Raw genomic sequence first — 24,893 nt, forward strand, 5'->3', positions numbered from 1 at the left:
CCTCCCTGGGCAAATATATATTTTTTTTCTAAAAACTGCAAAACTCCAGTTTTCTCCCAGTTTCACTTCATCTCTCCAGTCTTCCATGCTCAGGATGGGTGGCTGCCACCCCTGCGAAGCTCCTGTGGGGTTTTCCACAGAGCAGAGATGGGACTTCAGTTCCCTGGCAGCTTGTCAACTCTGCAACTTGCTTGGATTTCAAGAAGTCTCTTGGCTCCTGTCCTGTCCTCCTCAGCAATTAGGGGCTGTGGCTTGGCACAGATGAGGGTTTGGGATACCAGACTAAAATACTGCATCCAATGCCACCTTTTTTTTTAAGAATAAATAATAACAGCTGTTTAGCAATCATCAACAAGCCTACAATAATAAATCAGCCTTCAGTGCCTTTTTAAACACCTCTGCAATGCAAAAAATCATGGGCTCTGAAGTACTATGGCACTGTGTGGATCTCCCCCACACCATTAAAAAAGTCCAGTGTGACAAACAATGGAGCTAGCCCTGAGAACCATTTCAAATGCTTTGTATTAAGAATTAATTAAAAGAAACCAACAAAAACTACAGAGAGAAAAAATTCAAGTTGCATAATGCTAGTCCTAAGTGATGTTTCACACTGTAAGACCACCCTACATGTGGAGAACAGGCTTATAATGAGGTTCACAGTCCTATTTCAAAATTCAACCCTAATTAGGAAGTCATGACCAGCTCCTGCATAACAGATAAAAGTAAAATAGTCAAATAAAAAAGTCCCTTTTGCTTAAGGACCCAGTTCTGGGAGCCACAGAGAGCTGATCATTTTATTATGCTAGTTAATAGTATATGTGATTTATATAAAAATCTGTAGGAATGTGATTTATCAATTTGCAGCTATACCCAAATGGTGCATAAAATCACCAAATGGCACCATTCCAACATTAGCTGACCTGTAATTACTATATATTTAGACTGCTGAATGCATACGCTGTATATAAGAGGAAATTTTACTTGAACAGGTACTGAAGACTGACAGCCTCATAATAATCAGAAACCATGATAAAACAAACATTTTACCAGCCATCTGGATTATTAATCTCCTTCCATTGGATATTCACAAGGACAAAACTAGCAGATAATGTGCCATCCTGGATTTTAGCTCACAGTTAAATAATGTGGCAAATTAGTGATACAGGCAGATCCTTCCAGAGAGCTGTTACCATTCCACTGAATCTCTGCTCACCAGTGACTTTATAACAAATACCAGTGTGAGCAGCCCAACCTTCACCAAAACCTGGTACTAAATAGTGGTATTAAGTGTCATTAGCCCTACAACAACTGCGAGGGAGTGGAGAGGACTCCAATAATCCTACAGAAATAAGCTGCAGCACAGCCTCAGGACTACTGTACCCATCTAGTCACAGTGCCCTGCTCAGCAGAGCTGCTCCGTGAGCTGCAGGGTTTGCCCCCTCTCCCTTCTTCCATAAACTGGTGGTTAGCTAGTGCAGTGCCCTTGTTTTCAGCCACATGCACTGTATTATATGCATGCTCTGTTGGACTCTACGGGATTAAAAAGATCACTTGCTTATTTGCAATCAAGTAGGGCTCCTGGTGCAGAGCTTTGCATAAGTAAAACATCATCAGTCTCCACGTGTCGCTCCAGTGATCTGGGCACAGCCTTTCTAGGCCCTCAGGAGGAAGCACAGACTGTCCTGGGCTCTGTAAATGCCCGGGGGCAGATGCTTCTCCCTTCTCTGTTTTCAGAGAGGAGGTGAGGTCCTGGCAGGTGGCAAGAGGCACAGGGATGCTGCCTGTCCTCCCAGTAGCTACCCCACAGGCATAGGGAAAGTGGGGGACTGGGATGGTTGGGATGCCGTTTGCTGGGAAACACAGACCACCTTCTCCCTGTATTCTCTTCCAGGACGAGGAATAGGACACTTGACAGTAGAAGGAAAGGCAGTTGAAGCAAGTTGTTTTCCCCTCCTGTGGTCCTACCACTATTTTCTCCCACAGTCTGAGCTTTCCCCTCCATAATCTGGATCCAGCCTCACCATCCTTCACCTCTCTCCAGTTCATAGGCTCTTTCCTTCATACCTTCTCTTATGCTCTTGCAACTCCCCAGCTTCAGCCAGCCCACTTCCAGCTCTTTCTCTCCACTCTAAAATTCTCCATTCCCAGCCTCAGAAGTTCCCTTTACTCAAGGTGAGAAATACCCTTCACTTGTTTCTGGAAAAGGAGAATCAGGGGACTCTACAGGGACAGCTTCAGACTCTGTATCCATGAAAGTTTAACAAAAATGGCTCCAGAGAACTTGTCCTCTGCTTACTTCCTCTGTTTCCTGCAGTCTAAATGCACAGACTCCCATGGGCTGGAGCTCGACCAGGAAGCAAAAGCTGCTTGGACAAGTCAGTAAGCTGGATGTGCTACACTATATCCACCAAAATACTGTGAGTGAGTGCTCAGCTCCCCTGTTTCCTAAAATCCAAAAGCCCTCGCTGGTTGATGCTACATGTGATGCACAACAGGGAAGAGTGAAAGCTCAGCTGCTTCAGCAGCTGTTTGGAGAAACCTTGCCAGGCCAGGAAGCCACTGCTTCATTCAGGGGAAAGATCTTTCCTCAGGACCAGTCTGGCAGATGACAGGGAAGGGGCTGCAAAGACTTGTGCCTAGTTTGCCTGATTCAAAGAATGGCCTCAAAACACTGGGTTTGCACCTGCAAGCCAGCTTGTATGGATGGGGAAGGGCCCAAGTGCTGGCTTTTGAACCTTTGGGGATCTGACAGATGCTAAGCTGAGTGGCATGAGTTGTTATGATAATGGCAGCTGCAGTTAGCACAGGCAGCGTTTGGATGCTAAAATGCTGCTTGACTTAAAAACAAAAACCAACAACAAAAAACACCCACAATTTGTCTGCAGTGCATCCTGTCACTGTGGAGTGCTGCTCACACTGTGTGTGATACCTCTACCAGAAGGTATTTTTATGCTGGATTTGCCACAGGAGAATAAAATCTCCTTTACAAGGTACTGACTGCAGCAGACACTGCAGCACATACCATTTTGTTTGTCCAACAGGTGAATGCTACTTCAGTGACATCCTCTTTTCTCTGGAAAATCTCACCTTGATGTCACTGCCATTGGCGCTAAGTAAATGTTAATGCAGTGACTGCAGTGGATGGAAAAGCAGGTGAGTGATGTGCTGTTGTATCAAGATCCCTACACAATACAATGAGATTTTAAAGGCAGAAAAAAAACAGATGGGGCAGCAAGATGTGGCTGGCTCTTGGAACTACACCTGCAATACAGAGCAGTCACAACTCCTACGAACAAAAGCTAAACTCATCTACCCAATAAAGTGTATGAGCTGCTAGGCACTAAGACAAGACTGGGTTTAGAGTCTCCTTCTAAACGGTGCCTTAGAAGCTTACACCAATCTATGTAGCACCTCTTCTTTAGCAGGAGAAAATAAAGTGGGTCAAAGGCAGCTTTTCAGAAGGAAAATCAGTCTAAAATTACAACACTTGGGGAAACCTAGGCAATGAGAGAGAACAAGAAGCATTACTGCACTGATCCACCCCTGCATTTTCTCATGGACCACAAAGAATTCATACACCATCTTTGCTCAAGCCTTCAAAGGACTGTTACCCTTCATTTCTGCACAACTCCCCAGCAGTCACTGGGCACTACAAAAAGTTGTAGTAAAACCTCAACCCCAGATTTGGTCTTTAGCTTAGCTTAGTAAATATAAGGAAGGAAGAGTCACCGCTGTTGAAGTGAGAAGAAATGTATTCTGGAAAGTCAGTCTGCCTGTTTGGTATCTAAAGAGATTGGGGAGAGTTTTATAACAAAATAAATCCCGTCCTCTGCCCAGGATGTGCACATTCTGCCATGTCTCTATGGAAAGATTTCACAGCACTAAACATCCATAAGCTTTCACTTTTTTATTTCTTTTTCAGTGGAAATATGTCAGAGCCCAAACATGATGCCGTTTGATTTCCTGTGTTTGGAGTGTTTGAATATCACCCAAGCCATTTTGGAGACTTGATGCTCTGCAATCAAAACTTTGTTTTGAGACTTACTGTATTTTCTAAAGGAGACCTTGAGGTACAACAATTGATCCATTTGCAGTACTGGACTATTATTCTGTGCTGTAAATTCCACCCTACAAACACTAAGCCTGGTTTTTTAGCAGATGTGGGATGCTGGATGTGATGGTATGCATCCATTTGCACCACATCATGTAAAACAGCCCAAGGCTATGCCATCCACAAAGGAGAGAAGAGCAACAAATAGCATCACCACTACGAGAATATGAAATCCTGTTTAAAACACCTGCTGTTTTTTTCCAATTGTACCTCTCACCCTCTCAGACCCCTAAAAGTTGACAGGACATTCAAAGACACTGTGCAGCTCATCACAAGATTGATGGTTGCACCTTTCGGTTGTCTAGCATGCTCACTTCATAACATGTGCTAAAATGCACATGGATACCTTCACCTGTCCCAAACTCAACTCACTATCCAGCCTTAAATCTAGTTTTGGAGTTCTAATCCACTTCTCTAATGACTTGAGGTTTTTTCCTAACTTTCTCCCAGAGTGCAGCAGCTTCCCGCAGGAAACCATTCACCCTTGCTTACTAACTCCAAATTTTACTTCTATTATATTGTGCTTCTGCTCTTCCCCAAAAAGCATCGCTTTATCACACAATTTCTCCTTGAAAGTTCCTGTGCTCCCCCTTTCTTCTAGCCAAGTCTCAAGCTACTAAGAGGGTGACTGCAGGTGTTACGCATGGAGACCATTTCTGTACGTGCCGGCAATTCAAGAGCATTTTTTGTTTGCAACTCCCCACAACTATGAGTGTAAAAGAGGCCAAGGGAATCAGCAGGTTACTGTTTTCCTCTGCACTTGAAAATGTGAATTTTTCCTGCTATGAGATTTTGTGAGTGCCAAATGCCTTGCCAAAGTTTTTCATATGATCTGGCTGGAGAGCAAGAAGCGTCAGACGTCTCATTGCAAACTAGGTTTCCAGCCCAGTTTTGTCCTCAGTAGTGATCCAAATGACTTTTAGAGAAATCTGACTTTGCAGTGATCCGCTGCTGCACCTCATGATAGTACCTATGAGAGACCTGCAGTCTAAAATATCCTGAAGTGAATCCTATTTGGTTTCATATCTGTCTGCTCTGTCCTGTCATCCCTTACTTGAACCGCCTTTCACCCTCTGCTATGCAACATGTTGTTCCTTTTTCCTCCTGTACTTGAATAAGAGAAATACAGATATAAAGGAAAGCAATTATTTTGCAAGTAAAACTAGAACCACCCAGGCTAAATCAGGCAGTTTTCTGGCATCTTCTTAAAAAAGCAGGGCTCAAAGTACAACAGAGAAAAAAAACAGCCTCCTCATTATGAAAGAGTGATCAGCTGAACGAGAAATACAAGAAAAAAATGGAGAGAAGAGCAAAGTGAAAAGGGTTCAGGTTAAACAGTTCTTGACAGGACCCTGAAGGAGCACAAACCAGCCAGAATGGTTCTGCAAGCAAAAGAGGGGCTAAAGGCACCTTCCCTAAAGGCCCCAAAGGCTCTGCAGGCATCCGGTTACCAAGAAAGACAGAGAGAGTGAAGGGGGAAAGGGGTTGGGGATGGGCAGTATGCAAGAATAGAAATGAAGAGGCAAGCAAGTGACCTCAGCCAACAGAGGAAAGGAGAACACGACAGCCCAAATGGCAGTTGTTTTCTCAGCACAGGACACCCAGAGAGTGGGCTGCCTCGCGGCAGCACACCAAGAAGAGCTACATGGAGAAGGCAGCTCTGCTTTGTAAACCCGAGTGGCAAATTTTCCCCTCCAGCTTCCCTTACAGAGCTGTGGACAAACTGTGCCAGAACTCTGCTTTTTTTTTTTAAATGCCTGGTACTTATTTTTAAATATTAATTATCATTCATGGCAGCAAAACCTTGCGGCTTCTCCCTTTGGGAGCGCATCAGTCAGGCCCAGGGCAGGTGTCGGCTCCCAGCTCACACAGAACAAGATGGAAATAACCACACCAGCCTCTTGCAGAGCTGATGGAAGGATTGATTTTGTTGGAGTAAAGTCAAACTGTGGGGTTTGTGACATTAGACAGAATAGGCAAGAAACTTGCCTGGTAAGGCCATCATGGTTCTAAGTACCAAGGTTCGTTCCAGGATGTTGTTCAGACATTTGTGTACAACAGTCTGAGATTGATTGATTCCTTTCCTTTGTTTTTCACAGTTTCTAAAACCATCCTCTCAGCCTTTGAAAAGTGTAGGGAGAGATGGAAAGTTCAGCCAAGCCAAATGATCCATAGTTTTGGGCCTGAGAGCAAATAAGCTTGTTTGTTGTTTGGTGTGTTTTTTTAGAAAACAGGATAGTGCAAAACAAGACTGTTATTAAGCCTACTGTGAACAGTACGTTTATGACATCATACAAAAAAGGATATTAAATCGTTTCCCCAGAATCACAAAGAAAACAGCACTGGTCTATGCACTGAAAAGTTAAACTGGCCCAGAATATTTCAGTCTTGAAATCAAGCAAAAATAATGAGGTAGTTAGATTTTTCAAATTCAGCCTTTTCAGCAAGCAACACAGATGAGATGTGCTAGTCACACAGGTGAGAGTATTTTCTGCAGTAAGCTTATCATCTTGATCACACCTGATACAAATCCATTTTCCAAACTTGTTATCTCCACTGACTGCTGGGTCAGACTCCCAGCGTCTTATTCAACAAAATACCAAACACGATTTGTTATTCTGGGACAGAATAACAGCATAAACATTTTCATGCAGGCAGCAGTCCCAGTCACTGATCTCTCGCTCAGCACTGGCCAGACCTAGGAGAGACACAAGTACTGTATCATGAGTACCACAAGGGAAATAAAAATGGTGCACTGGGAAGGCAGAAGTGAGCAAAGGTCTGGGTTCCCTTGTTGGTGGTCATTGTACAGCATTAGGAAACACCAGGTCATACATTTTAACCCAATTTTCCTAATCCTTATGGCTATTTCCCAAATGAAGTGATTTAATCAAAAAGGGATGCTGTTGATGCAGGGTTGCCCAAAAGAGGGAGGGCTCAGAGGGTGGGTAAGACAGGCAGAGAACCAAAACAAACATGGCATCTCCTTGGGATGTGGCATGGTCTTCAATGTGTGTTTCAGAGAGAACAGTCTTTCCCTTGATGCTACAGAGCTTGTCAAATTGCCTGGAAGGCTCAGAAAAGAGTCATCTTTCACACAATTTGACAAGGCAAAAGAAATATTCATTTTTTGAACCATATCCCCTAAGCTTCTAAAGGAATTAAATTTCTGATCCCACCTATTGAACTCTGTGCAGAAGGGAGAGGAGAAGTAAGTGTACAAGGTCAAAGACAACATCTTGACTCTCCAAGGAAGGCTTGAGAGCACCCAAATAATGTGTCAGGAGTTGATGACAGCAGAAAAGGCATCTTCTTGTCCCTTTGGTTTTTTAACACATACTGAGTCAAAAAAATTAACTGCTCAAATCCTTCTTTTTTGTGAAAGGCTGGATTGTCTCTGGAGGTGGCTGGGTACAGCAAAACCTGCTTCAGCAGAAAAAACAGAGACAAGTGAAATGGCTTGTTGTCTCTTTAAAAAAAATAACCAGAGCTCATCACAGACTAATTAGTGAAGTAATTTTACATCCAAAACTGCTGAAGAGTCAAAATGCAGAGCACTGCTTTTCGAAGCAGAGGGCTGATGCCTCCCTGTGCTACATGCAGACCAGAGAACTCTTCCAAATGCATGTCACCTGTAGCTGGTGTGAACTGTTAGGCCCCACCAAATCATCTATTCACAGCCTGCAGAATATATAGCTGGTTTTCCAAAGATGAAATGCTTAAGGAGAAAGGCTACAACAGACACACAGTGAAGGGCCACTCCATATCCCAAGAGCATAAAAAGCAGAGACAGTATCTATTCCAGTCTCTCTCTACCCCACTCTCGTTCCTTTTGAAACCTTTACTCCCCATTTTTTGGACAGAAAACAGACACACTAGAAATAAGCATTAATAACACACACAGTAACCAGTTCAGTTCATTGATTGTTCTGAGCAGTGTCAGCAGTGATTCACTGTAGTGACAAAAAGAAAGTCGTCACTTACCCTCACAAAGCTAGCGGGAAACCATCCTTCTTCATCATCGATCTGACCCCACCACCAGTCCTTGTTGGAAGCATCCAGGACCTTGATAACGTCTCCTGCTTTAAACGCCAACTCCCGGTTGGCCATGGTGACGTGATCCCATACTGCCTCAGCACTTACAATAGAACCACCACTGATCAGCTTTGAAAACAGAAAAACAGCAGTCAATAAAAGCTCAGTTTCCTGATGCAAGCACATGCACAGCAGCAACACAGAAAAAAGCGCTCAGCCAAAGTAAACCAATCTTCCCCCATTCCAATCCATAACAATTTCGCCCTCACATGATGTAATCCAGTCTGTGAACATTTCTACAGACTGCCGTTCTGCTCCCAACCATGCCACGCAAGCAAACACCACATGCGGATGTTCAGTGTCTCTCAGGTCCTGGCCCTACACGTGGGAAAAGCAACACCTCCCCTTTCACCACCACACCGTATTTATGAGCATGCACATCTCATCAAGGTACATGGCTTTCAGGTACAATTCATTAGCATAACGTACAGCTGGGAGTTCCCAAAAATGGCAAAACCAAGTGATGGTGTCCTGCAAAGGAATTTTTGTTTCAGAACATGTTTGCTCAGTTTAAGGATCAAATGTCAGCTCGAGGCTCAGAAGGCTTTCCATGCAAATCCAAGCAACATTTGCAAACATATTTAGAAGAACGCTTTTTTAAAACTGTAAGTTCCATATTTGTTTAGTGTTGGCGATGTACTGATATCCCTTGCTTTTGAAATCTTCAAGTGACACAGCAGAGAAGTAGGGCATCATGGCACCCTGCCGACCTGTTTCAGACCTGATCCAGAGCACAGCCCAGCTCCACAGCACATTAAAACCCTGCTCTGCCCACAAGAAACCCGACAGCACTGGTTGTTGTGACAGTCTTCAAGGTGCAGATACCTGCCCACTAGAAACTGGACTGAGGCCAGACTTGTGTCTGACAGATCTACTGAACACTTCTCCACACGGAGCATATAGTCACCTTAGAGCTGGGCCAGCACCCTGGCAAGGACCTAACCAGTTCTCATTTTCATTGTGAGCCACCTAGTTTTGTATATATAAAACTCCTGTTTAATGCCTGCAGGAAGGCCTCATCCATACACTGATGCTTGTGCACCCACAAGACAAATCCATCCATGCCTGGGACACCCACTGCTTCTCAGAATGGTAGTAATGTATTTTTTAACAGAATAATAAATTGTGTTTATGTTTTGTCCACTGCAGGAATTCTGCACTGAACAGTTAAGACTGCCCTAGCAAACAGAGACTTTACCCATATGCTTATTAGCTTGTCAGAGCCATCCTGAACCTTGTTCATTAATTCTGCTGTCTGAGACACACTGAATATGTACTTGGGCTCGCCTCCAAATCAGAATTTCAGCTCACAAAGCAAGAGCTCAGTGTTGCAACCATTCCACATGGCAAGACTTTAACAGCCACAGATATTCTTCCAATTTAAGCAAGCAGTACAAAGCATAAAGACAATAACCAGTCACAGCAGTTATGGAAGTGTAGAAGCACTGGGAATGGTTAAAGAGCTCTTAACAGTTCTTTTATAAGTTTGACTTACCAAAATGCCTGTTAATAACTACCTGTGTAGTCAGAACTTGCAGGAGACCTTCTAGCACTGCTGCAGGGTTCCCAGCATAAACATATAAGAGCATTCAAGTCGCTACAGGAAATTCAGTCAACAGATTAAAGGACCTGATTTACCCTTTTCCTTAAACTGATTTTCCTTTAACAAATCAAGCTCCTCACGTTTGTGACAATCACAGTTGCAGTTTCAGCTCTTCAATTATTAGAGTCTGTTGTACATAAAGCAGCAAGATCTAAGAGAGCCTAACTTGAGACTTAGTGCCTTTCATCCTCAAAGCCAAGATGCATCAAGTCAGAGGACCTCTCTTGTTCCTGCAGTAGATAAGGTAAAACAATGTCCTTCCCCCTTGTGTTTGACAAATTATCCTTTCTAATTCAAAATCAGTTGTAAAAGAAACATGGCTTCTTCGTATATCATATAGGGGACTTTTACACACAAGTCTCACAAGACCACCTGATAGCAGACAGGAAGCAAGGGCATGGGTTAATAGCAAGCTCTCATGGAAGAGTCAAGCAATGAACCTATTCCATGTGCTGAACTTGTGGCAGAGGGCATCTACTGTGTAAGTGTGAGCCCTGTCTGGGCTTTTGATATAGAGCTGAAAGGAGCTGGGCACCAGAGGACCAAACTAGTGGCAGCTGAAGTCAGATGGGGTAAGACCATCAGTTCATCCCAGCTCTGAGCCCTCACTTAGCAAAGTAGGGTAGCTACATCTGGAAAGATAACAGTTATAAAGACTGATTTCCAATTCCAGTGCAACAACTGAATGCTCAACCCAGGTAGTGATATGTTTCAGTGCTTCCTCACAACACTCTGCATCGCTCTAAATCAAAGTTTCTAGATGCTTTCATAAATATGAGTAAGTTTAAAGCACAAAGAACCCCAAGGCAGATCTGGAAAGAATGAAGACTTCACAGCTGAAGAAAACCCCCTCAATATATTCATGACCAGTAAACAGCCATCTGTTCTGCCAGGACAGATCATCTCCTTCACTAGTGTTTCCCCTTTGCCATATTTATGGACACTGTCCAGCCTGTGGTTTCCCAGGTTAACCAAGCTCTGCTCTTTCAGCCTTGTCTCAGCAGACAGCTCTTTCTTCACCTGAGCATTTTACCTGCCCTTTTAAGCATCTAGATACCTTGCCTGCATCTTTCTTGAACATAGATGACCAGAACTGTAAATACTATTCCCAAAGAGACCTTACCAGAGATCTGTGAAACAGCATGAAATATTTATTACAGTGTCACAGAAATCTTGTAGTAATACATAACATCTCCCACTTTTTCCCATGGCTACCTCCTGCCAGTGGCTCACTGTGATCTTGCATTTAGCTTATCTAAATAAATGAGGTAGAATACATTCTCTTTGTCTAGAAAATCAGTTTTCTTGTAAAAAATAAACCAGGTTGGCCTGACACTCATTTCTTTTGTTAATGCCATTGGGTATTTTCGTCCATTTTTCACTGATGATGAACCAGAAACAGAATTATTACACAGAAGCCATGTTTCTGCTTTTTCTGCTTCAGCCGACATAGATTTTGCTGTCACTTCACACACAGGCAGTTCTGGGCACGAACTGCCACAGAAACATCACTGAAACCAAACTTCAGAGGGATTGTGTTTTAGAGCCTCCTAGACTACTTTGCAAAAGTGCATTTCTGAGCCTGAGGCACAAAATCCCAGCTCTGAGGAGCATGGCTTGGCCAGCAGCAAGGGCTGGAAGGGACTTGCTGAGGGCCAGAAAAGCAGATCTCTGTTAACACAGACATCTGTAAGATGCTTTCAGTGCAAGTCGGGAGCTGAGATGGCTTTTCAATGTGTTTCTTGATACTCAAGAATAAAGGCTGTAAGTTCTTGGTTTTCACTGGCTAGTGCTAGCAGATAGAAGAAAGGCCCCTTTAACTGATCCTTTTCAGTCCCTGTTCCATATTGTTAGCCCAAGAAATGGATCCCCATGCCAGGAAGCCTGCAGGCAAGCCTTGGCCTTCCAAAATACAAGTACAGTTCAGCCTGTGAAAAAAAGGACAGCAGCAGGATAGCAGAATTCAAGTTCCACCCATCACATGTGATGGGTCCATTGAGAGAACATCAGAGCCTAAAATTCAAAGACCCAGTTTAATTTATTTTGCAAGACATCTTGTTGCATCTGTGGAGCCGTCTGACTCTTTCAGAGCAGGGTTACAGAGACAGAACCTAACATCTGCATCAGCAAGAGATGATTAACTAGAGAAAGGTCAGGATAAAATATTATTTTCTGAGAGAATTCAACACAGTAGCTCTTCACTCCAGAAAGTTCACGTCTCTTGGTTTCAAATATGGGTCTTAGCACTGTAGTCGGACATACTCAGCCAAAGACCTTGAAAGGGATTTATCTCCCAAAATTTTAGATGTCTACCACACAGCAACTGAGACAGTCATCTGGACTCCTTTATAATCAGTAAAGAGAAAAAGACACATCTGGAGTGTGATTCATCTCGGCTATTTCAGTTGTCTACTTTCAAGCGAGGTGAATCATGCCCTAGAAATTACTATTTCTCTGTGTTTAATTGGGTGATGCAGAAGTTTACATCTCCAACATCTTACATTCATCCCATCTACAATTTGGCCATCACTAAAAAGGGATAACAAAGAACTGTATGTAACAATAATAATTACAATAGGAATAGTCAAATATTAAATCACACTCTCCCAGACACAGCAGTTCCTCAGTATACGAAGGTTGCTGTAAATAAAATTATGTTCTTCGTGCCCACCGAAAGAATTCACAAAATCTGAGCCTTGAAAATTTACAATAATGAGCCTAGATATTTGGGAAAAGTGTCCTACTCATAAGAAGAGGCAGGTAGATAGAAGAAATACAATTGGTGATAAAGTACATTTGGTTTTGACATACCCTTAATACTGCTTGTCTTCCAGGTGAAAAACCTAGTTTCCATTAAAATCAATTATTCTTGTCAGTTGTTTGTTCAAATTAAAGAGCCCAAAGAGAAGAGCTCCTTGATGCTTTCACCACGTAACATCAGTGCAGGAGAAATGCCCAAGAGCATTTCTTAACAACAGACCTGAGAATAATTTTTACTGTTTTATGGAAGACTTCAGAGCACTGCCAAGCACTTTCTGTATGGGCTGAAGAAAAAACTTTCTCAGTGTGTGGAAGACAAGATTAACTACTGGGATGTTGCACACAGTCTAGGGACCAGAGTCACTGTTAAAAATGGATCCTTCTTCACCTCCTCGCAAACACCTGGTCATGGCCAAAGGTAAGTACCAGGACAGAGCTGATGAGGGGCCACTTTTATGCTCCAGCACCACAAATAAACTGACACAATGAGGAAAAGAAAAAGGGAAAAAGGACAATGCTCTCTCTAATTATATGCACAGCTGACACATTTCTGGAACACACACTAAGAACATGGGGTATTATCACTGTATTGCCAGGATCACACGTGGCAGCCTTTCCAGGGATTTTCACTACAGGTTTCCAAAGTGCTCTGTAAAACTCCAATAATTCAGTCACAAGCTCTCACTGTAAAGATACTTATTTAAGAAACTCCTAACACTCATGTACAGCAGGTGAATGCTTTCACAATAGCAAGTAAAGCAAGTGGAAAGGAATTAAATTCATTCCTACTTAAGGTCCATGTGGATTTTCCCTTCTCTTCTAGTCTGGTGTTATTTCCAGGATGGAACGTGGCCACTGGAAATACTGAATTACATTAGAGGCCCTGCCAAAATAAAATGACAACAACAACAGCAAACAGTAAAAAAGGGTTTCAGAGGACTCTGCAAGTCACGACCTCCGGGATGCAGTGCTGTCAGTGTGCCAGCCGAGAGCTCCTGACCCTGGCACACCACAGCATGGTAGGGATGCTGAAGGCTGTGCCACAGCAAACATGTTGTGGTATAGCATTGCAAAACCTCTGCTGAGCTCACCTAGGTGTGATCATCCTCACCAGTGTTGGGAAAGCTCAGAAATGTCTGTCTGGCAAATGATACTGACTGTCTCCTTCCCTTGCACTTTGCAAAGACCTCAGCCAAAGCAGAGGGATTGTCATTAATGCCATGGGGGGAGCTTCCAAGGAATATAAGACAGAAGCTTAGAAGTGGTAGTTTGGAATTTGCCAGGTTTTTTTCTGGCCATGCCTTTGTGGCACTGGTAACAAGATAAAATAACTCTCCCCATCAAAGTAGGCAGGAAAATAAAAATAGAAGGAATAACAGGAACAACACCCTGTTCACGTTCCACATGGTGGAATCACTCTGCCTAACCCCATTACTAGAGCAAGTCTGGAGCAAACCCATATGACCCAAAGGAGAGGAGGGGAAAGGGGTTGCCATGAAAGACCCTCCCTGCAGCACCCGGTCCCACACACCTTGTCACTTCCTACCTCCCAGTCTAGATCTATGGCACATCATGTCACATCAAAAAAGCCCAGGATCACCACCTAGGATGTTTTTCTAAATACATTTCAGAAAGTGACCTCTAAAGTTTACTACTGCTTCCAGGCTACTGCAGCGTTTAAATCTACCAGCCATGAACCAGCTGTGTCACTGCAAAGGGATTTTGCTCCAGCTCTACCAGATGGGGCCTCTTGGAAGAAGAGTTTGGGGAATGGGTGAACCTCTGCCTCCAATGCATCTGGTGCATTTTCCCTGATTTTGCTCACTTCCAAAGCCATGATGTGCAGTTGGAGGCTAACATCTGCTCCTTCTCAGCAACTGCCTGCTGTGAGGCAGCCGAGTATGAAACACGTTTTAGTGAAATCAGTCACTATCACAAAATTTTGGTAAGTATTCCCAACTAATCAACGCTTACTGGCTTCTTATGGGCCAGCTTGAAAAAGAAATCAGGGACTTACTGGTCCCTGGAGACTGAAATGGGCACAAAATAGCAGAAACCTTTTCAGCAGGATAATTCGGCTTGAGGCTAAGTCACACATACCACTATTACTTATCTGTACCTCTTCCTGGGATAAATAATCATCGTTAGCCCACAAGAATCTGCATTGAGTTTCTAGCACAGTTTTCCTCACTAGTCCAAAATTCACTTAATGAAGAACCACTTTCCCAAAAAACCCTCAAAGAAATCTACCACACATCACCATCTCCTCAGGAAATTCTAAGTACCAACAAAGTTTCTAAGACCATAGCCTCTGGGTAATATGAATAATCTTTAGGTGATGAAATATCATTTAATAATGCATCAATAAAGTCATAATAGTAAAAAAGAAATCTGGGTAGTTCTCATTCACATCAGCATTACTGAAAATACATACTCCTCCACAGGAGTGGGGCAGCAGGAATAGAAGCAGTCTGTGGAGGGGAGATGGAGAAATGTGGTGAGACTACGCCATTTGTTCAAACTGTTCTTGTACAGACATGGTCTTTATTCAGACAACATAAAAGCACTGTAAAATAACAATAGAATTTCCCATTGTATTCAACAGGCCCTTCCATAATGGCAGCAGCCAAAACATCTTCAAACAAGAATATACAGAGAGCTGGCATTCAGAGTAAAGAAATCAATGCTCAAAGTAACCCCAGCAGAACAGGAGACACAAACGATCTCCAGCCAAATGACAATACTACTTTGTTTCCCCTGTTCCCAGAAGAAAGGCACCTCACACTGCTTTACCCTCTTGTGTTTTAATTGCATTGCTCCCTCACGAGCAGTAACGCTTACAGCACAGACTGATAGGGCTGTTAATCATGGGGCCATTTATTGCAACAGCAATGCAGTCATCTTAAAAAATTCCCAAGGAGGGCATTCATAGCTCTGCTGAGATCCACTCATATGTCTGCCCATGAAAACCACGTATACAGTGTGAGCACAGGAGCAGTTTGATGGGGTGCTCACCTGAGCTGCACAGACAACAGAAACACGCAGCCCGTGTTTCCATCCAACATTTCACTGGTTTTCACAACTAGGGCAGGTTCATTCACTCGACGGAGCAGACAAAAATGAAGTGTACAAGAAAATATCACCCCACCCCAGAATGTGGTACTTTTGCTCTTGTATAATCTCCCAATAGTCCCTTTGATTGTGTATTTATTTTTAAACCTCTCGTCAGAAATTATACAAACTGAATAATGCCAAATCATAGTGAATTCGCCGCACGGCTCATTCACAAAACAAATGGGAGGGCATTTCCACTTGATTTGCTTATTCTCTGAAGAGGTGCAATCACACAAAGGTTAAGCACGAGGCAAAGAATTTCCCTTTCTGCTTTCAAGCCCTTTGATGAATTTGACTAATGGCTGGATTTCAGCTGAAAGAGGCTGATTGGAGTGACAGAGCCTCTGATATCCCCATATTCTGGAAAGACTGTCACACTTGGTTGGAAGCTTTATATATATATCTAAAGGTGGAGAATCAGTACAGACTTAAAGGTTCATTAGGACTGGGTTATTGTATTTTTCATTGATTTAAATTTTCTTGAAAAGATACCGCCTGGCACACACGAAATCACCCGGCCTCATACAGTAGCAGACTCCAGGGTATGGTATTAGTTTGATTCTCCACCTTATTATGGTTATTGTCCATGTCATTCCTATTAATAACAATAGCTGCAACACAGAGCTGCATACAGTAACTGGAGAGTTGGAGTGACTATAAAACCAAGGCAGCAATGAGGAAAAGGACTAGTAACAAGATAGAGTCACTCCAGTAAAGCACTGCCCATGTGGTTTTTAATTGGCTCTGGAGCACCAGCGAGCCCTCCGCTTTGACGGTGCATATGTCACTGTAATTGCTTTCCAATCCCTTTTGCGTACTGGACACATTAAGCCTCTCCTTGCCTGATGACATATATTTCATGCACAGTAATTACAAATAACCACTAACCATAATCTTTTAACTCAGATAAACGATGAGATTGGTTCTGGGACTCAAAAGTTTAAACTGCTCTGGAGGAAACAGCACCTTTTGTCAAACACAGCCAGGGCAGCCCATGATGCCTTACTGACTCGAGGCCAACACAGGCTGTTATAATAGCATGAATCCCTCATTACAGCACACAGAAAACAATGTCTAAATATTCTTCAAGATCTAAACCTGAAATATATGTGCAAATCCCAGTCTTCTGACCCCAGAAGGGACTCCTCACATTCCTAAACGGAGGCCATAACTGCCTCAAGGACCAAGAGTTGTACTGGAAATCCTTCCTGTGATCAGAGGGCCAAAGCTGTGCTTTGATTTATGCCCAGTTTAACCTTACTGGGCTGAGCCTGCAAGATGCTGTATGGGTGGGGAAGCAGTCAGGGTTACCAAACAACATTTCCACCGTTAATAAAGTATCAGCCCAGCCCCACTGCTTGCTGCTGCAGCAAACATCATGCCAGATAACATCGAAGCATTGTGTACAGACCGCTGCAGGACTCGGGGAAAGATTGATACAGTTATCTATCAATTACCCAAGGTGCAGAATAACACAGATAAGCAAAACGGATATTACAAAATATATATAAATTAGGCTCTGGGAATCTACAGTGAGGGGCAAGGGGCTGCTGCGGAGCACTGAGCCCTGAGCTAAGGGACCCAGCAAGGAAGTACAGCACAGAGCACTCAACTGTACTGAAATCATCCTGAGCATCCCTATGCCCATGGTGTAGCTAATCCACAACCTCGAAACCTATTCATGGATAACCAAAACTTGACTGGAAATGTCAGGAATGCCAAATCTAGGCTCATTTTACCCAAGAAGGCTGTCTACTGAAATTGGAAAGCTTGTCTCCCATGGAACAGACTGGCTGACTGTAGGCAAACTGAGTTCATCTGAGCAAGTGAAAAGTTTTTACACGGAGGGAAGATACAATTGTAATTGCTCTGAGGAAGACAAGAGGAATTGATGGTTTAGAGATTATTTATTTTAAAATGTACATCACCTATTACTCTGGGGCATGGGAGTTTCCAAAGCAAAAAGGAATTAAGGAGCAAATTACACAAATTACTCCCAGTGCATTGCATTATTCAATATAACACAGCTACTCACAAACGTAACAGCACACAGATCTGCTCATCCCAGACATAGGGTCTTTACTGCTGAAGCTGCAGGAGAACTGCCACCAGGCACTGCAAAGCTGGTGACACACAGCTCTACTTAGCAGGGGACAATGGGCAGCTCCAACACACATGCACATAACCAGGACTACTGAGTGTAGCAACATCACTTATCTAGAATCAGGCATTCGCAGCGAAATGAATAAAGTGACAGGAACAGAAATAATGATAGCATAAGTAGATACTCTGTCCTATAAAAGCTGACACAGTTGGCCAGGGTCTAAAAATCATGAAAAGAAATTAATTCAAATGTAGGGCTGTTAATACAAAACAGAAACATTATTTCTGGATGGCCAAATACAGGGAACGAGCAGCAAGAGCCCCTTCATGTTATCAATCACTGCAATGAGTTTTAAAACACCTTTTAAAACGGAAGCAGATGCCTGGATTGTGTCATGTTAGACCACAATGTATTAAGACACATCTTCAGTAAAAGACTTAATAATGTGTAATTCCCATATATCGATATTGTAGTATGAGACCAAAATGATAACATTAAAAAAGGGAGATTTTTAGGAAGTGATGAGAACTTGGAACTTAAAGAGTGGTGGCTATTATTAGTGCAAATTAGTGCCCAGGCTGGATTAAAGACTGTGACACTGATTACACTCACTGCTCAGGCTCCTTATTTGCTGTTCCGATCTCTTGATTTCTTAGTGTAAGTCGCTGCTGCTCATGTCTAATACAGCCAAGGAGTGGTCTGCTGGCAGATTAGCACAAAAAGGGGAATGCCATCTTCAAATCGCTTTACAGACCCTGAGCTTACAGAAGAGTTTAAATAAATGCAAGCACAAAGTGAGCAACAGCTGGAGAAGCAACACATGACCCCCAGAAACCACCCCTGGCTTCATGTCACTTTGCAGGGGCAGTAACAGCCCTGGCTCAGCTGGCTCGCTGCCAGCCAAGCCAGTGAAAAGTGGAGCCTGTCCAACTGCTCTTGTGCAAACCAAGAGCCATCCAGTGAAAATCCCATTGCTTCTCTCTCAGGCAGTAAGAGGAAAAACCAGGATGAGCACCAAGAATAACACATGGCCAGACAAAGCTTCTGGTCCCTAAATTATGATCTTCAAGAAAATTATTCCAGAAAAAAATGTGAGTCTTCCTTACATCTTTCAGCATTACAGCACCTGAACCAAAAAGCAGTGAGAGGCGTCCTGAGCTCAAAGGAAACAACCAGGCAATGAGCCTCTGCTAGCCACCACCCCATGCATGCAATCAATAACACAACAGAACAAACCCAGCAAGACAGAGCTCAAGTCGTTATAGCAACCACATCTTGCATCTACATCTCACCTTCCAACCGTGTCAACTCCCGAGAGGGCAAACAGGCAGGACTTAAAAGTAAGGGATGTAAAGCAGCTTCTCCTCTTGAGATGCTTATTGAGCCAAACCCTGCAGTGTCCTCTGGCTCTCCAAGCCCTGAGCTTGTGGCTTGTGGTGCCCAGGGTCGGCACAGTACCTTGGCTTGGCCTCACCTCTGTAGCACAAGAATGTCTTGATATACGTACTGTAACACTAAAAGTATTTAACATGCTTAGTGCAAACCTAGCTGTGACCACTGCCTTTGGAGAAGTAGCACACAGGGCAATGGAAGGAAGAGGGGTGGCACAGTGGGATGCATATCACAGCACATACCCTTGCTCCCTTGGTTTCAGCTGCGAAATTCCTGGTATCTGACATTCTTATTCCCACCTAATTGACCTTGCATTACCACATTTTTTTCCTACTAGAAGTTGGATGTAAAAGGCTGTCTCATCAGTAAGGTAACAAACTGATGCTAGTTAAATGTGCATAACTCTCTTGCAGATTGTCATCAGACTCTGTAAGCCTATTACATGGATTGGCCAGATCAGTAAGGGGATATGCAGCCTTCCACCTCTAAGCGGCTTTTCTCAATTCAGGTTAGGAATGAACAAAAGTCACTTGTCTGATGCCTTTTCAGATTTTATGGAAAATAGCCACAGCCAAAATGTCCTCCTCAACTGGAATAATTCAAAGCAGACATTTGCCACAACCCTCTTCCTCAACAGGACTGAAGCTTGAATCTACACTTCTCAGACTCTAATTAAAACAGGGTGAAAAGACCACAATATTAGGCCTTTTTTCAAGTCATCAACACCCATTCTGAAACATGAGTTATCACCACAGCCTCCTGGGCTGCTCAGGGAGACAGCAGCTATCTCAGTGGCACAGTGAGAGAGCAGCCACGAGCATCAGCATGCTCCTGTGCTACTTCGCTACTCACCTCCTGTCCCTGCAGCTGCCTTGCAGCCAGGCAGCTCAAAGCACCCCACACTGCACCCAAACCCCTGTGCAGCTCAGGGTCATGGCAGGAGCTACAAAAGCCCCAGGGCAGGTAACATCAGCTTTACCCAAGCACCTGTTAAGAGTGAGTCAAGCCATTGCCACGTTGCTTCTTATTTCAGTTTGTGCAAAACGCTGCTGCCAAAGTGCAGCAGAGAGCAAGGTGTGATGCATGAGTGGCTCCATCACGCCAAACCGGTGTCATCTCATCTGTTGTATAAACAGCCCCTTCCCCTCTCTCCAGGTCACGCTGCACAAGACGCGTGCAAGTCCCATCCCTCTCTGCTCCACCTATCCTACTCATAAGAGGCCACATTTGCTGTCTAGTGTAACAAAATTATCACCTGGATGGTGCTGAAGAAAACTGTTACGTACCAAGATAATTCTATTCAAAGTCTAGAGGACAAAGTTGTCACAGATGAAATATCATTGTCTATTATCTGTTGGCAAACACAGTACATAATGGCAGCCACTCAACTTAATGGCTTACATTCCAGCTCCTTCAAATGAGTCCATCACCGCTGTATGTAATCACAGTATATATTTTAAAGTATAATTTCCATCCAAAAAGACCATAGCTGGAGCAATATGACTCATACAGCTCCCTGTGCATCAGAAAGCATGTCATGAAGACTGGGAATTTGTGAGCCAGTTACCATCTGTGTACAAATTAGGCCGTGGACATGATTCTTCAGGCTTGTCGACACCAAACTCCCTCTGACATAAACGGCAGTTTTGAGTCTCAGCAGACTCAAAAGTCAGGCCCTTTGCCTCTGCACCAAGAGAAAAGAAATGTTTTCTGAAGCTGTATGTGAAGTAAAAGGATACAAATATTAGAGAGAAATGCAATGGAATTAAAAGGCATCTCTCCCCATATACCTATTCCAGCACTTCATAGCTGCATAGTTATAGCTGCAAACTTGGTTTCATTTCTGCCATAACAAAATCCTCTCCACAGCATAATTAGTGTCTCCCTGTTAAAATGGGCCCAAATTCACGGAAAGAGGCATCCAAATATGATTTGTTTTTCAAGACAATGTGATGTTTTCCCTGGCTAATATATTCAATTCATTAAGAAACAACAAAAGCCAAGCAAACTATTTACAGTGAGCGTCTGCTGATTTTAGCAGCCTTTCCTCCTTGGTGAATTATCCATGAACAGACTGGTTTTCACATTATTATTTTTTACCTGCTATGATTTGACAACATTTTTAGTCTCACTTGGCATTGCTTACAAACTCTCTGTTCTGTAACTACTGCTTAAAATAGTGATTATTCCTAATTTCCTTAATGGATCAATTAAGTCACCTGGCACTACTCTGTTCCTGGACTGGATGACTATCACATTCACACACAAATTTTCAAGATAGTTGGATAGAATATTCATGTGAGCAGATATCTGCACTAGGATTTGCAACACTATCTTAAGGCAAACATCTGAGTTGTCTGAAGGGGTTTTGAATGAATAATTTTCTGCATTATTCACCTACCTCTAGAAATAACGCTCCATCTGTTCATGGAACAGTTCCTTTTTCTTATTTAGGTAAAATGAAGGTCATGCAAGAGAGAAAAATTTGCACATCCCAAAGCCCTGCAAACATACACATCTACACAAATGCATGCATACCTGGTCAAGGTCATTAACCAGTCAAAGAAAGAAATACAGCTGTCAGGTTAAGGGTAGTGAGTAATCACCTAGTGCATCATTGCTGCGACAAGCACCCCAGGACACAGGCTGGAGTCAGAACATGTCCTTTGCAATTAATCATTAATCAGGACGTGTTACAACAAAGAAGTCAAATGGCAACTCTTAAGGTGAACCAAAATGTTACTTTTAAAACACCTACGCTTTAAAAAAAGAAAAAATAAAAGTGAACTCCCAAATCTGAGGGGAAAGACAAATGGAGTGTATATTAAATCCACACCAGCCTCTGGGTGGAAAACATCCAACACATACCAGGACATGATTCACCCCAGAAGAACTGGCAGCAGTACAGCTCATGTGAAGCTAATGCCTGGCTGTGTGGGCTTCGCTGGTATGAAAAGATCTTTCCTTTCCCTGGCCTGTCCCATGTCATTGACAGAGGCCTGTAGCAAGCCCTCATTGCTCTGTATGAAAATAAGAGGGCACTGCTTGTGCTGGTCCTCCCTGGTTCCCCGCACAGAGTCCTGCTGAGGCTGGACTCTCCATCCCCTGCGTGCTTGGGATAACAGTATATAGAGTCATTTATAGTAGTCAGATAACCCTCAATGCATGTGCTGAGCTTATGGCCATGGGTAGTACTTGAAGGAGCATATTAAATGCAAGTCCTGCTCTGGCTTCAGAGTTCAGAAATAGTATTCAGGAGCACTGAAGGATCACAGACACCTAGGCTCATACTCTGAGGAAAAGCAAACAACTTCTCCGTGCAGATCTTCAAAGCAGTCTAACCTTTTCCTATTTCCCTGTAATATTATTCTGACTAATTGTGTGTTGAGCACAGCCAGCTCGTTTGTACTGTAAGGCTCTGTCCTTATCCAAGTGAATAGTGACACCAAAGTCAATGGGAACATCTGCAAGCCTCATCAAATGCACTGGGTTCTTCCTTCAAGGAATATATAGCCCTAGTGTCTGATGTCTCAGACAATTGCAATGTGCCTTCCATTATCTAGAGGAAAATTTTCAGAGCAAAACTAGTGTAAAATATAAATGACAGTCCAGGAAGGTTGATACACACAGGTACAGACAGATCTGGGAGTGTACAATGACAGCCCAACTTGGATTTGGATTGAAACTTGCCCAAATGGAACTGTCATGGTTGAGCTTGTTAGAGTCCATTAGGCTAGATGCATTTTCATCTCATCTCAGGCTCAGCTTCAGCTATACTATATACGTTTGCCTGATAAGCAATCTACACTCAATTAAATCCAGTATATAATTATTATTCATTTCAGAAATAGATTTTCCTGACTCAGAATGCTTAAAGGATGCCTTAAAGGATTGTTATTTCTAGAATAGAAATTTTCAGAAAAGAGACCATATAATGAAGGTGGGAGATTCTGACCTAATGGAAAATCCCCAATACTTTTCACAGTGATTTTTTTTCAGCTGAAGAAACAGAAGTCAAATGTGTACACCTCCCCAAGACATACTGTGTGGTAGGCAGCTCAAGTCAGTTGAATCACGGATCAGGCAAGCATGGCAAAGTGATAATGGTGATGGGTGATGATGAGTACACATAGGAAAGATGTGTTGTCTAAACCTATGCCAGCTGCAATGACACTGCCCCTAGAAAGGTGGTGAGCAACAGAGGCAAATGTAGATGCACAAGCATTGGCTACAAGGGCTCTTGGATCCAGCCAGGGAATTCACAGGGGTTTTGGAATGAACAGTGCCACATCAGATAACATTAATTGACAGTGAAATATGCTCAAATCTCTGAAATAAAAAACTTTAGCTAGAGCTATTTTGACTAATGGCTGAAAACAAGAGCATGTACCCTGCTCTGCAGCCCATTTAATTTCTCCTTCCATCACTGTAGCAACTTCCAAATATTCCCAAGGCTTTAACAGATGCTATCTCAAGCCCTGTCCACACTATCTAATCTAGCATCATTAAGAATTGATACTATTTTCTGAAGGCATCCAAGATGTCCTCTTTGGGAAGGTACTTGGTGAGCACCCTCTTGAAGACATCTGGTAAGGAATTTTTACTACTGGCCTAAATATGTCCTCCACCTAGAAGAATTAAGTGGCTCTAAGGAGCTTTTAGTCTAAATAAATCCTCATTTAAACAAGCCCTATGAAAATGGATAGGAGCTCCACTTGCCTGATTCACTTGGAGAAAAAGAAACAGGAAGGATGTTTTCTTTACAGAACGGGTTGTTGGGCATTGGAGTGGGCTGCCCAGAGAGGTGGTGCAGTCCCCATGCCTGAAGGGGTTTAAGAGTAGAGTCGACATAACTGTCAGTGCTAGGTTAATGGTTGGACTAGATGATCTGCAAGGTTTTTTTCCAACCTAGACGATTCTGTGACAGTCCAACCATTAACAGTTCCCAACCATTGACAGTTCCCAACTATACCATATCCCTAAGCGCTACGTTGACCTATGTTCCATAATAGGTGGAATCAGGGAGAACCTGGACACCTCAAAACCATGCAGAGATTTCTCCTTCGATTTATGTTTGGACAAGGAGAGACTTAGAAACAAAGTTCAGCTCCAGCTCAGAGGAGTCTGGCTTTGAGGCTGTGGTTCAGCTGAAGACAGAGGTCCCCTCTCATCAGCTCCTAGTCAAGGGACTTTGCCATTTCCTTGCCTGTGAAGCCCCTGGGCTGGTGGGAGCCCAAACAGTAACAGTACCAACGTAGGACATAAATTCCAGTTGAGAGACTTACAAATGGGCAGGAGGTGGCTCATTCAAACACAACTCTAGAGAAGGACAGCTCAAGTCCTGTTTTTTTCAGACCTCATACTTGATAGAAGAGGCTGTCCAAAGTCTGCTACTGCCTCATAGGAGACTGTGTCATTTCCACAGTAACATGATGGAAAAAAAGATAATTTCCCATCCAGTTGAGTTGCAGTCTTTGATAACCTGGATCACAGATTGAGTTTGCTGTCACAAAGGCTTAGGGATCCTGCAATGTAGCACAAAGCAAGAAAAAACAAGTGCAAAAAACTAGAAACAGGACTCAACATTCACTGCAGTCTTTGATACCTTTATATCTTCATTGCAATGTGGAAGAGCTGATATTATTCACTAATATTCTCTGATGATATCAAACAGGAAAACCTTGTGAATTTATCTGAGAACTGAGAAATAAAGC

The 24,893-nt window shown here is 43.1% G+C and overlaps 1 protein-coding gene across 10 annotated transcripts in view; it reads right to left on the bottom strand.

Annotated features, from left to right (window-relative positions):
- ARHGEF9 (Cdc42 guanine nucleotide exchange factor 9) overlaps positions 1–24,893 on the bottom strand; it is a 191,187-nt gene that overhangs the window by 59,205 nt on the left and 107,089 nt on the right. For all 10 annotated transcript variants that reach the window (XM_074915590.1, XM_074915589.1, XM_074915591.1 and 7 more), the window contains one exon: positions 8,096–8,275. In XM_074915590.1, coding sequence (XP_074771691.1) covers positions 8,096–8,275 — 180 coding nt within the window. The remainder of the gene's footprint in view (positions 1–8,095; positions 8,276–24,893) is intronic.

This window comes from Athene noctua, chromosome 11, assembly GCF_965140245.1.
Source record: "Athene noctua chromosome 11, bAthNoc1.hap1.1, whole genome shotgun sequence".
Lineage (NCBI taxonomy): Eukaryota > Metazoa > Chordata > Aves > Strigiformes > Strigidae > Athene > Athene noctua.